The sequence below is a fragment of the Haplochromis burtoni genome, unplaced genomic scaffold (genome assembly GCF_018398535.1).
Source record: "Haplochromis burtoni strain Fernald_Lab_line unplaced genomic scaffold, NCSU_Asbu1 Contig_306, whole genome shotgun sequence".
Taxonomy (NCBI): domain Eukaryota; kingdom Metazoa; phylum Chordata; class Actinopteri; order Cichliformes; family Cichlidae; genus Haplochromis; species Haplochromis burtoni.
Genome location: NW_024582667.1, coordinates 658,356 through 671,722, shown reverse-complemented (window position 1 = coordinate 671,722; position 13,367 = coordinate 658,356). Strand labels below are relative to the sequence as shown.

The 13,367-nt window shown below is 41.7% G+C and overlaps 1 protein-coding gene and 1 long non-coding RNA gene across 8 annotated transcripts in view; one reads left to right on the top strand and one right to left on the bottom strand.

The window, feature by feature from the left end:
- Nucleotides 1–13,367, bottom strand: part of LOC102295242 (forkhead box protein J3) — an 82,261-nt gene that overhangs the window by 40,192 nt on the left and 28,702 nt on the right. For all 7 annotated transcript variants that reach the window (XM_042228126.1, XM_042228127.1, XM_042228125.1 and 4 more), the window contains 2 exons: nucleotides 9,065–9,139; nucleotides 4,599–4,682 (listed from right to left, as the gene is read on the bottom strand). In XM_042228126.1, coding sequence (XP_042084060.1) covers nucleotides 4,599–4,682; nucleotides 9,065–9,139 — 159 coding nt within the window. The remainder of the gene's footprint in view (nucleotides 1–4,598; nucleotides 4,683–9,064; nucleotides 9,140–13,367) is intronic.
- On the top strand, nucleotides 10,304–13,255 carry LOC121815793. The gene is made up of 3 exons (XR_006055365.1): nucleotides 10,304–10,494; nucleotides 10,576–10,760; nucleotides 12,841–13,255. It is a non-coding gene; the product is annotated as an uncharacterized LOC121815793 (long non-coding RNA).

Genomic DNA, 13,367 nt, shown 5'->3' with positions numbered 1-13,367 from the left:
GCCTTATTAAAGATTACTCTTACTTACATCTTGATTAAACGTGTAAGTAAGGCTACGTCCACACTAGCCCGGATGGATTTGAAAACGGCGTTTTCATTGGGGAAACGGCCGAAAACGCTTACGTTCCAGCACTGCGCATGTGTGAAACGCAAGAAGATTCGACCTGCCTCATTTCTGTCTGCTGTTTATTTACTTTCCGGCTCTTTGAAACGTCGCGGCAAAGGGTTGAGGAAAAGCACCGAGTTTTTTAAATGGACTAACAATGAGGTGGAGTTGATGCTGCGAGTAACACAAAAGTACAAAGTTGCAAAAGCGAGTGAGAGTTAAAGAATTTGAAGAAAAGCTATCTGGAGCATTTACAGACTGATATTAATCTTTAATAGGGCTGTCCAAACTGAGAGCAAACAAAACAATTGTTTGTATAATGCCCTCCGCTTTCTTAGTTTAATTGGTCACATGACTGCATCATATGACTAACATGCGTCATCGTTTTAGAAAGTTGGCATTTTTGCAGTCCACACTGCGGCGCGAAAGCACCATTTCCAAATGTACACATTTTCAAGATCGTTTTAAATATTAGTATAAAGGGGTGCACTAATATTTTTTTAAACAGTAGAGTCTCGCCTTCTAGTTATTATGCAGAAATCATTCGTGGATGCTCTCCGCTGATTGAAAATGTCCAGAGGAGTTTGAAAACGAGGACGGAAATGAAATGTGACAAAGGTTATGAGAAATCTAAGTGTGCTGCAAGTTCATGATTCTTCACTGAGCCTCCTGAATCACCATCACGCCCCAGGCTCACACTGTGTGAACTAGTCGAGGCGCGCTTCATTTAAATTGCGGGACACTTAAACAGCCTGGAAAGTGGACACATCACTTGCACTTGATAAGATGAATCAAGCCATCCTCATGCATTATTCACGTACCTATAATGCATTCAGCAGCAGTTCATTTTCTGCTGCTGTCCTCACAAAGCGCTAAAGTAGGGTTAACTGAGTGTGAGGACGTGAGGAACTATTCAAAGATCGATGAGGGGCTAAATTGATGCCTGCCAAATGAAGAAGAAAAAAAAGGAGAGAGAGAGAGAGAGAGAGAGAGAAAAAAACAACAACAACAAAAAAAGAAACCCGGGGAAGATGTTTTTTTCTCCTTGTCTGACTCCTTTCAGGGTTCAAGACAGCTTGCCTGCCTTCCCAAACTGCTTACAGTAAGAGGATTGGTTGGTAACAATGCAATCTTTAATTTATGATAAACTCCCAGCTAAACGGGTTGTCGGTTCCCTGGTGGAGGCACTTAAAAAGAAGACAAGAGAGAGGTGAAGAGAGGCAGGAGGAAGGCTTGTGGAGGAAGAGCAGAATAGAAGAATAGGCAGGGAGATAATTGAGTGGTGACAGACGGGCAGACAGACAGACAGGCAAACAGAGAAGCATCTACCAGAAATGAAAGAGAGTGATTATGCTTAAGGGCACTGGAGACACAGGTACTAAACTACGTGTACACTTGCCTGTCTACACATTTATACAATGCATTTATGCGGTTGACGTTTAGCCCTTCCTGCCAACTTAAAATATTTGACTGTGTAACCGAGGTGCAACAAAATCCCAGTTAACACACAAGATGTATTTAGCCCACCTTTCTTTCTTTTTCTTTTTTTCAGATGGTAATGCCGCCATAAATCTTAGCACTTAAAACCTCCCTGTTTCTCCTTAGCCCATGTGACAGCCCACAGTGTGTCTGCCAGCAGTGCAAGTGAGGCGTAAGAAAAGGGGTCAAAGGGCCCATCCATGTAAGACGAGATGACAAGGCTCTGAATTAATTAATGTTTGTAATAAAAAAAAAAAATCGTTGGTGAAGAAAATATGTCTAACGGCAGCCCTGGGGCCTTCTGTGGTAATTAACTGGAACACAAGCCTAGAACACTTTCCCTCCTCCCTCCTCTCCCACTTACTCCTCTTACCTCTTTTTCCTTCCCTTAAACTTGACTGTTTCTTCTCGCTACCTTGATGTCTTTTTCCTGCTTTCCGCAACCTTCCTTTCACGCTTCCTTTCTGCTCTTCCCCTCTCTTGTACCTCCCCAACCCTTTCCGTCTCTTTTGCCTCGATTCTTTCTCCAATGAGCGACACCTTACAGTGATTGTGCACTTTGTCGCGCTGCGCCTGTCAGAGTTCCCCAGAGAGGAAGATGGCTAAAGCAGAAATGCAGACGGACGAAGCGAAAGATAATGATCAAGATGCGCCAACAGTCAGAGACTGGCTGGATGAGAAAGGGAGGCGGATGATCGTGATAAAAGACGCCGTATTTTCTTTAATGCAACATTCAGAGGATCATCTGCTTAATACAATATATACCTGCACACTGGAGGTACACCTCACCCCTGTGAAATAGACTTTGGGAGATCTTCTGCTTGGTCCACTACACCAGCTGATTACACTAATTGGTGGCCTCATTCTGGCTTCGGGGAGAAGTAATGCCATGTTATCCAGAGCCTAGTAATGATATTGCATGTCACCAGATCTCATATCACTGAACTGAAGCCATTTAAATGTTTTATTTTGTATTCGTTTGTGACTGACTACAAGTCTTTGTGTCAGACGGCAGCAGTTTTAGTACGCATCCCTTTGCCAGGGGAGCACAGTTCATTTAAGCCGCTGAGGTAATAATCAGAGAGGAATTCAATCTGTTTAATGTGCTGAATACTGAATCTGAACCGTATTAAAATTTTGGCCATTAACCGCCGACACTAGTTTATGAGCGTGCTAATCAGCCGCTAAGAAAACAGACATCGAAATGCACACCATACTGTAGTCAGAGTCAGGAAAAAAACAAAAAACAGAGAGATGATGGCAGACAGTGGTGAAAGCAGACTTGAAATACACGATGGAGCTCACTCCGCACTGCTTTTGTATTCACATCCCCAGGTTAATGACTGCACACCAGCCGCATTCTGCCAAGTTGATGCAGGGTTACATATATTTATAGCCTCAGCTGCTGTCAATCAATTTCCCAAAACCAATTTTCATTCCTGCTTCTGTATTCTCACATCTATCTGGTAGCTTGTTCCTGCTGCTTTTATGGCATCTTGAAAATTGCTAACCCCAAAGCCTGTGGGATTAACCTGGATGAATATGAGGATGAATATCAAAAAGTTGTTTAATTGCAACCATAGGCTCTGGTTCTGTTACAAAGAAGGCACGCGCACCGGTGATCGGGCATTCTCCTGCGCTAGAGCGCAGTAATAAGTTCGTCAATAACAATCGAGCAGTGCACAGCAAGAATAACCCACAGAGGAAAAAAACAAAACAAAAAGCGGATAAAGTTTGGTACTTTGTGGCTTTAAAATGTAATAATTACACAAAAGAAAGTGTGTTTTTTCCTACATTGCTGCGGCATCGAATATGCTGCTCATGCTGTGCCTCTTGTGTAGACAAGGTGTTACACCGTGTCCACTCAGCAGCTTCAGCCCTCCATCTGTGAGTAGACACGAGGCGTTCGAGCACAGCGCACAATCACTGTAGTTATGAGCAGCAGAAAGAAGAAAATTGACTTGAAGGGTAAAAAGATACTTTGGGCTGCATTTAGGAGGAGGTAAAGCAAGCGATGACAAGATAATCCACATCTTTTGGTCTCTGAGGTACTATGCAGTGATTTATGGTCACCAGATGTTGAAGCCTGCTGCCTGCGATGATCCCCTGGCCTTTGAGTGAGATGTGGTTTTGAGAGAAATATCTGAAGTAGAACTTGATGGTCTGGCACAATATGGCTGTATTTGACATTTGGTAATCTCCTATCACGTGGTCCACACGATACCTGACAGCCAACACTGACATGCTTTTTTGTGCAAATAAGCTAATGTTAGCTTCCTAACAAGCTAAAGAGACGTCAATTCTCACAGAGCTACTAGTACCGCTGAGGGCTCTTACACTCATCTTTCAGGGGAGGTTTAAAGGTACATTATTGGACTGCTAGTCTGTCCACGCATCATTATAACATGGGAACAGGAGAAAGACTGCAAACCTGTTCACACATTTCTGTAGCACCTCATTTGTATTGGGAAGCTTTTTCAAATGCCTTGTTTTTCCTGTTCATATAATTCTCTTTTCAGACATTTTACAACAATGCTCGAATCATCAGCAAAATCCCATTTTTCTTCTCCTCTGATGATGTCTAACTTTGATATTAGCACCTTAAAGGGGTCACAGGTTTGAGAATATGGAATGAAATAAATCCTTAGAGAAGTCATTTGGTACGACTTTTAAAACAACAAGCGAAACAACAACAACAGAAACACTGGCATCCAGCTGTTCCCTCAGCCTCCTAGTAGATGCACCTATGGTATGATTTGAAAAATCTTTAGCGATTTATTGTCTTCACAAGATTTTCAGAAAACTTTATTTCTGATCTTGATCTAGATGTCACTGAGACTTTTAGCAGATGCACCTAAAGCATCAATTTCCAAATTCTGTCACCTCATTCTCAAAGTATTACATTTACAAAGCTGCACGCCGACCACCCACCCATCTGTCTGGCGGAGTGACAACAATACCCCATCAGCCTTTTGTGGGTAAAACAGGATTATACAAACTACTTGTGTACTTACTCGTTCTCCAGAGCGTGGTCTCTTCTTTGGCCTGCTGGGTACCGTGTCTTCTTTAGGATTGGTGTCTATGGCCCAGTAGGAACCCTGAATATTAACATCAGTAAAACAAACATTAGAAACATATTTGATGGAAGGGTTTTTTTGGTGTGTTTTTCTCCAGTGGTTTGGTTGCTTTGTAGGTTTGTCCAAAGCTTCAAACTTTGTCTTGAATGCCCCTCCCTGAGTTTGGGTTTTTTCGGTGAGTTTTCCCTTCCCACTGTTGCCAAAGTGCTTGCTCATAAGGCAGGGGTGTCCAAGCTGTGTTGGATCAAGGACACATCCAGGTTTTAGATGTGTCCTTGATCCAACACAGCTGATTTAAATGGCTAAATTACCACACACACACATTCACACACTGGTGATGGCAAGCTGGCATTGTAGCCACAGCCACCCTGGGGCGCACTGACAGAGGCGAGGCTGCTGGACACTGGCGCCTCTGACCACCACCAGTAGGCAATGGGTGAAGTGTCTTGCCCAAGGACACAATGACCGAACCGGCAACCTTCCGATTACAAGGCGAACTCCCAACTCTTGAGCCACGATCGCCCTTCAATGGACTAATCATTTGATTCAGGTGTGTTGACCCAGGGTGATATGTAAAACCTGCAGGACACCGGCCCTTGAGGCCTGGAGTTGGACACCCCTGTCATAAGGGGTCATCTAATTATTGGGGTTTTCTTTGGATTAGTAAAGAGTCTTTACCTTATACAATATAAAGCACCTTCAGGCTGCTGTTGTTATGATTTTGTGCTATATAAATAGAATGGATTGGCAGCACTCTGTAACCTTACATGGTCTGCCACTTCCTGTAGTTCCTAAATTCTTCAACACCAGTTACAGTTAGTGGTAGAATATCTAGGAGGCAGTCAATTGAAACTGACTTCTTGCAATGGTGGTAGCTATCACAGTACCACACTTGAATTCTGTGAGCTTTTTTAGAACAGCATTCTTCATTCACAAAGGCTTTTAAATGCAGACTACATGGCTAGGTGCTTGATTTTATGCACCAGTGGCAAAGAAAGTGAAACCTCTTCAACTGAAGGATTAAGAGATGCAGACCAATGCTTTTGATCATATACTAGTGGCCAAAAGTATTATATTAATGCTATATTCTACATGCTTATAAAACAGAATGGGATAGCTGAGAATCCGGCTTACAGAGTAAATAACATTAGTGATTAATTTATACATAAACATCCCATCATAGGTTATGTAGTCAGTACAAGCAGCAACAAATATAGCCCTAATTATAGAGCTGTGCGATATGACCAAAATCTCATATCCCAATATAAGAATTCTATCATCCGATAACGATATAAATCACAAAGATGTAACATTTTCTGTAAATTCTGTGAATCTCGGGCAGCTCGTCATGCGGGAAGTGTTTCCAGCTGGGCGTCATGTACCTGGAGTCAAGTGTTTTAACCGATGCATGAAACCATACATTTTTAGACATAAGTTGTAAAGGCCGCCGTTTTCTCTGTGAGTATTTATTACACGGCGTGCTGCGGGGAAAAGCCTGTTCTAATGTTTGAGTCTATGGTTTATTTTTTAGCACCTGGCGGCTCTTTTTAAATTCTCATCCCTAAATAATCTGCTCTTTCACGTGATTCAGTTTATTTTGAAAAGTCTCAACAGGATATTGAGCTTTATTGTGAAAGGTTTATGTGGAACATAAACAAGCGAACACGCAATGCTGTTACCGTCGTTGTTGCTAACCGCAACGAATAAAAACAGGCGCTTGTCCGTCTGTAGTGTGGTTATATAAAACATAAGAGAAAGAGAGAACTTAAAGAAATTAATATAGCCACTACAGTGACCATCAAAACGATGAAAAAATATTGCCCTAAACAGCTTATTTTGCGACGCCACGAAACAAACGATAGCGTAAAATGAAACGATAGACGTTTTTATATTGTTATCCGATATATATCGTTATATCGAACAGCCCTACCTAATTATGCTCAATTACTGATCATAGAGCAAACCCCTCCATCAATAAGCCAAATATTGAAAAATACCTACAATTTCACAGATGTGGCTACAAAATCAGTTTTAAATCTTGGTAAATATGACTGGTTAATACACTTTTTATTGTTTAAGCAACTTTTTAGAACCCCAGGCCTCAAGGGCCAGTGTCCTGCAGGCTTTAGATATCACCTTGGGTCAACACACCTGAATCAAATGACTGGTTCATTACCAGGCCTCTGGAGAACTTCAAGACATGTTGAGCAGGTAATTTAGCCATTTAAATCAGCTGTGTTGGATCAAGGACACATTTAAATCCTGCAGGACACCGGCTCCCGAGGCCTGGAGTCCCCCTGCTTTAGACTAACAACCTAGCCAACAAGTGTTTGATGTTCAAACCAAAGTGAACTCCAGTTTTAATTTTCTCAAAGATTTTGGCTCAAAAACATTTGAACTGCTGCTGCAGGCCAAGATATTTTATTATGAATTTGAAATCTTTATATTGTTCTGATAATTAACTCTGTAAAGTCTAAACCATGAAATATTTTCAAGAAAATTATAATTTTTTTAAACTGAAATTTACTGCTCACAGTTAATCTTACAAACAAAACATTTAAGGGGGTTAGTCTTAATAAAACATCACACTGATGATAGAGAAGTCTCAAAAACTCATGGATTAAATATGATCCACTCGCCACTGTTTACACCTATTTTTTCCCCAAACTGTTTTAGATTATGTTAGATTTCAAAAACACAATGTCTTACAAGATAAATCAGGATTTATTTCTCTGAATCTATTAGTTGCTTCTTCTTTATTACTTCTACAAAATAATGCTGGCAGTAAGTGTCACTAAATAAAAAGTAAGTGCTGTGAGATGGCCGCATCCACAGTATCCAAAAGCATCAACTTATCTGTTATTCTTCCAGTATCAAATTAGTTTTCTCTAGGTTTAGTTCTCCAGTGGTGCACGTTTCTGCATCCTTTCCCCAGAAAATCCACCGAAATCCTTTTGATACATAATGTTAAAACACAGCAGTCTCCAAAATAAACAGATACAATAAGAGAAGAGGAAATCAATTGCTTTTAGCTCCTAGATTTCCTTCCGGTATAATTTTTTTTTCCAGCCTTTCATTTTGCCTCTTCCCTCCCAAGGAGGTCCAAAGCTGCAGACTGAATTCAGGAGGTTCATCTAGGCCACACATGCACACAGCTCAACTCTCAACATCTATCTCCCCCCCACCTCTCATATTCTTTCCTCTTCTCCTCCCCCTGTCTCTCAGTCCCACATCACTGAACAGTACACAGCCAATTAACGTTAGCACATGCATGATTTAGCTTCTCCTCTCTCTCTGTGGCTTCAAACAGAGCATGTACATTCAGCTTCTCCACACACACACACACACACACACACACACACACACACACACACACACACACACACAGCTGACCTCCCACCCCACCACCACTACGCCGAGGTATCGACCACTTCGATCCACGGTGTGAATTAAGGTGCTGGTCAGGTCCAAGTCAGGCTAATCGGGGGGGGGGCCCTCTCTTTGTGTCTTTGCAGACTATAGGCCTCCACTCAAGCCCAAGGATTTTGTTTGAATTATTTAAACCTTCTTCCCCCTAATTCATTTTTCAATGGCTCCAAAATCCCCGCAGCCGGGAGAAACTCTCCGCTCCCCCAACCCCACCTCAACCGTACCCCCTAAACAAAACGAGCAGAGTTTTTAAGAGCTCATTGAAAAGTTTGGCTCCTCAGTTTTGTGTAAAAGTGGCGGATCGCCTCTAACATTAACCTTGTGATGAGTTTGAGCTCGTATTAAAAATATGGCATAAGGACAGGGTTCAGTGATCAGCTGCAATTATACACTTTCCCCATCTGAGCATGTCCTTCGATCTCAGCACAACCAAGCACTTGACAAATTGTTGTTATCAAACTGGAGTTGCTGAAGTGGCCGTGGCAACGCTGCTTCCTAACCACAGCAGCAGCAGCAGGAGTGAAACATATCTAAAGCTTCCTCTGATTGTGTCTGCGAGATACAGAGAGAAGCAGTTCTAATAAAGCATAACAGATGCATGGAAGGCCTTGCATCTGAGGGAGAGTACCTACATATACTTATTATTCATTACTCCCTGTACCACATTATTACTTGGCAGAATCAATATCGTAGGAGCCACAGAAAACAGAGAAAGCAGCATTAGGCATTCAGCACAGCCGGTTATGGAGTTACAAATTGCTTTTAACCGCAGACACTGTGTGTGTGTGACAAAGAAGCAGAGCAAGTGAGCACTTAAGCACAAGTGTGTTCACACATGTGGCACGAGTGCTACTAAACACGTCAAAAGTCGCCACGTACTTGCAAAGCCTGCTGAAACCCACTCGACATTTTCGCCGTGCGCCACCCAGCTTTCTTTTTTTTAAGTCGCACAATAAGGTTGAGAAAATACTTACTTTTCCAGGGTCGTCTTTGGAGCGAGGCACTTTGAGAAAACACTTGTTCAAGGACAAGTTGTGTCGTATAGAATTCTGCAGAGGGAGAGAAAAAAGGAAGAAAAGAAGAGAATATTATGAAGTAGTAACAAAGTGGCATCACTTTTACACGTTTTCTTTAAATAAGCAAACTGTAATATGCTGACTATATTACAGTTACTTTCTGAATCTGCTTTCATTCTACAGTAAGGGCTGGAGAATATGAGAAAAGTCTGAATTGTGTGATAACATTAATAGTAATGACGGTTACACATTTGCTCCACAGTTCCTATTATTTTTCTTTCTTTTTCTTTTACATATACCCACACAAAGACGCATCAATATGCACAGATAGATAAACAAAGAAATAAAACGTATGCTTTTTAAACATGCTCTTATTGAACAAGGATAAATGTCTGCTGCGTTATGCAGCATCTTTAGTGAAATATCTGCTGTATGTTGGCTTTGCATTAAGGATGAAACACCATTTATCAGCCAGCCTTATTCATTAGTGTCCACTGCAACAGAAGCTTTTATCTTTTTCCAGCCTTTGTCAAGACTGTTGGAAACCAATGCAAAACCATTATGGGACCTTGCCATGTCCTTCATCTCCTTCCAAAGTGCAAGTTTTTCTTCACTCAGATTAGAATCTGGTCTTACTATCTTTAGCTTGGGTTTCACTCGGGTCTGGCTCCAGAACCTCGGTCTCGACATTAGCGAAGGCCTTCAAAAGGAGTCCTCTGCTTTCTACTCCGTACCGTGTCGAATAAAAACAGACACTACGGGTCACGGTTAGACAAGAGTGAAATGCGGGCTGCTGCGGTGCAGATGCAGACGACTCCATTGATTAAAGCCGAAGCGTACCAGACGCTCCTGAAACTGATGATTGAAAACAGGAGGCTGGAGCGCATTTCAGCGAAGATAGGGAGCGAGACAGAGGGATGCTAGGGCAATGATTCGCCATGACCGTGAGGTGGGTGATAATGTCAGTGGTTGTGCGTTTGATGTGCTACAGGGTTGGATTTGTTTTTTTGAATATGTCAAGAGGCTGTGTTCAGAGTAAAACTGGAGGGAGGAGGAGGAGTTTAAGCTGGGCTTAATGAAAACTCACATTTTTGTACACGTTCGGTTTTAGCCATAAAGACGAGAAGATCATATTTCTTAAATTTATAACAATCCCTATTGTTTATGTGTGTATTTGTGTGTGTGTGTTGTGAGGGTAGGAAAAGGAAAAGAAAGAGAGAGAGTGAGAGAAACGGGGGGGGCACAACAGCTTATGCTAACCTGACATGAACCTGTTCTCCCTGCAGGCTCCCGTTCTCCACTCATCTGCTGCTGCTAATTAATACCACTGGGGAGGAGGAGGAGAGAAGACAGAGGGATGGGAGGAATTTCTCGTCTCCTTCTCTCGGGTTCGTACTGCTCAGCAGCAGCTTTGTTTCTCTTACAGAAAAAGAAAAACACCTTCTCTCTCTCTCGCTTTCTGTCTCCAGTATACCATTACAGCCTAGTCCACCTCTGCCTCACCTCGATCTCTGCTGAAGAAGAAATGCTCGAGCAGGTTTTGGCTTCTCTGCTTAGCGGGTCACTGGCTGCTTGTGGCCGTCCATCAAGGAAATATGTGGCAGTCGGGAGATGAAAAAAGGCAAGGAGGACTGCCACCAGCTACCACACTACGGTAACCATCTGTTCCAAAAACTTTCCTGCAGTTGGTGGCGGTAGATCATTAACACAGAGTCCCGTCACTTCAGGAGCTAGCCCATCTAACTTTGCTAACCTCTACCTGTTATTTGTTTATTCACACACTATATTTTATGACTCAAGCAATTTTTGGAACATCTGTGCACTACTTGCTATGTCTGCACAACCCCATCTATTTCAGACTTTGTACACTCTGGCAAATTTCACTTTTGGGGCATGTGTGTCCGTTGCTGGGCCCGCATGGTTGCACTGTGGCTTTTAAAACCTTTGTACAGCCCTGGATTTGTTCCTGTCATTTAGCTAACTAAAAAAAATCTTCCAGTGTGGAATAATGATAAGTCGGCCCCTTTCAGTAAATGGAGAATTTACTGTAATATTTTTCAGATGGTTTGGAGCACGGGAGTTTTCTTCCATGTGCGCGTTATGATCCACATATCAACAAAAACAGCCCGTAGCCCAAACCAATCAGCATGCGAGGATACAGTTGGATTAGGATAGAATAGATAGAATAAAATGAGCCAAATGCTGAATTTAAAGACTGACATGTACAGTGCTGTTTGAAGCTTGCAAACTTGCACTATACTGTATTGCTTAATTAATTTCATGCCCTTCTTTCTTTTGTGTCTGTGCTGATTGTATGTGAGAGAAGGGTGAAAGGAAAGGAGCGAGAGTGGTGATCCTCTAAGCTTTGCTTATTTTCTAGAGTGCCCAGTAATTACAGATGAGCAAAATATATTTTTTAACTGAATTAAAAGTTTTGTGTATAAAACTAGACTACATGACCTTCTAAGCGGTGATACAAAACCAACGTGGTGCTTATGGCGTAATCTTAACTTCTGTATGCTGTCAGCACTCACAGTGATGAGACATTTGCTTAGCGGCATTAAACAAAATATATTTGAGGCTAAATGGTAAAGGTAACAACCAGCAGGTCAGTATTTAATCTTTATATGATTCAAACTATCATTTGGATATGGACATTATATTAAAGTTATATTACATTATATAATAGGTTATATTCAGTGTTAGGTAATGTTGGTGGCTCAGGTGGTAGAGTGAGCAGATTGAGCTCCAGCCTTAGCTGAACTTTGCTGAGCTAACTAGCCTTTGGTGCAGCACTCCTCCTCCTCAGTGGGCTCCCCCACCAGTCTTGTTGAGCTGTGCTTGACTTGCAGGTGTGCTTCTACATATTTGATGTAAAGCCGCAGCTGACAAACATTCATTATCGGCCAAGGATACATCTTCATTTCTCTTACACTTGTGTCTCAGTGGAACAATGTCACAAGTTAAGAATGAATACTGAACACTAGTACAAATGCACCTGTGCATGCTGTTGGTAGAAACAAAAGAAACATAGGAAATATGGTGCAACAGTTACAAATAGCTAATATGAAAAAGTAACAGTTTTTGAGGCTGATTGGACAACAAAGTAACCAGAGTACTCTAATGAGCTCATTTGTAAGGCATTTCCCTCCGCATTGCTCAGATACAGTCTACATGTATATATTGGTTATTTTCAGCATATAACACAAATATGGTCTAAGACAGAGCTACTGGAAGAACAATGGTATGCTTCACAAAGCAAAAAGCAATGCATTATATAGGAGGTTAAACACACAAGTACAAGAATGCCAGCACTGTAACAAAGCAACAATGTCTGAGAGGTGATATGAGCATAATAGGAAAGGTCTGTGCAGCAGTATAGTGATAAAAAAAATGCTATATGAATTTATATATGCACTTTCCTTGCTGTGGTCACAAAGACGGGAAAAGCACTATATTAATAAAGCCTATTTAAAAATATTTAAACATCTTTACAGACACCCTCTTTAGTTTTAAGATTAGGCTTAAAAATGTTGTTTTTTATAGTTTGAGCCAGATCAGGTGACCCTGAACCCTCCCTTAGTTACGCTGGAGTAAGCCTAGGCTGCTGAGGTCTTCCCATGTTGCTCTTAGCAAAGTTTCTTCTTCACTCACCTTTTTTCACACTCTATGCATTCATACACCACTCTGCATTTAACCATGAGTTATTATTAATCTCTGTTTCCCTTCCACAGCGTCTCTTTTGTCCTGTCTCCCTCTCACCCCTAACCTGTCACGGCAGATGGCTGAGCTCGTTAGGGAGAAAACTTTGGTGCGTCGACGTCCGCGAGCTCTTCCAGGAATGGTGATGATGCTTTCCAGGAAAAGTCGAGAGGCACTGAGTTAGTATGTGTTGATCGCAAACTTAATCAGCTCCAGAGCAGGTAAGGTATTCAGCAGAAGTTACCGTGGCGACGCAACAAGGTAAATGAACCACCTTTCCAACATCGAAAACCCAAACTTACCTCATCAAACCCCTAGCAAGGTTCGTCCTGGTTCGTTTAACTTCAAGTGAATGAATTCCCCTAACTTTTATTTACTTCTCAATATGTTTTACTCTTTACTTTCTTCATTTTATCAGCCTTTTCATCACTGTATGGTAATTTTTCTTTATCGAATAGTATGAAGATTTCATTTCAAACATTTAATAGGCTGTTATGAACTCCATGCATGCACGCACACACACACACACACACACACACACACACACACACACACACAC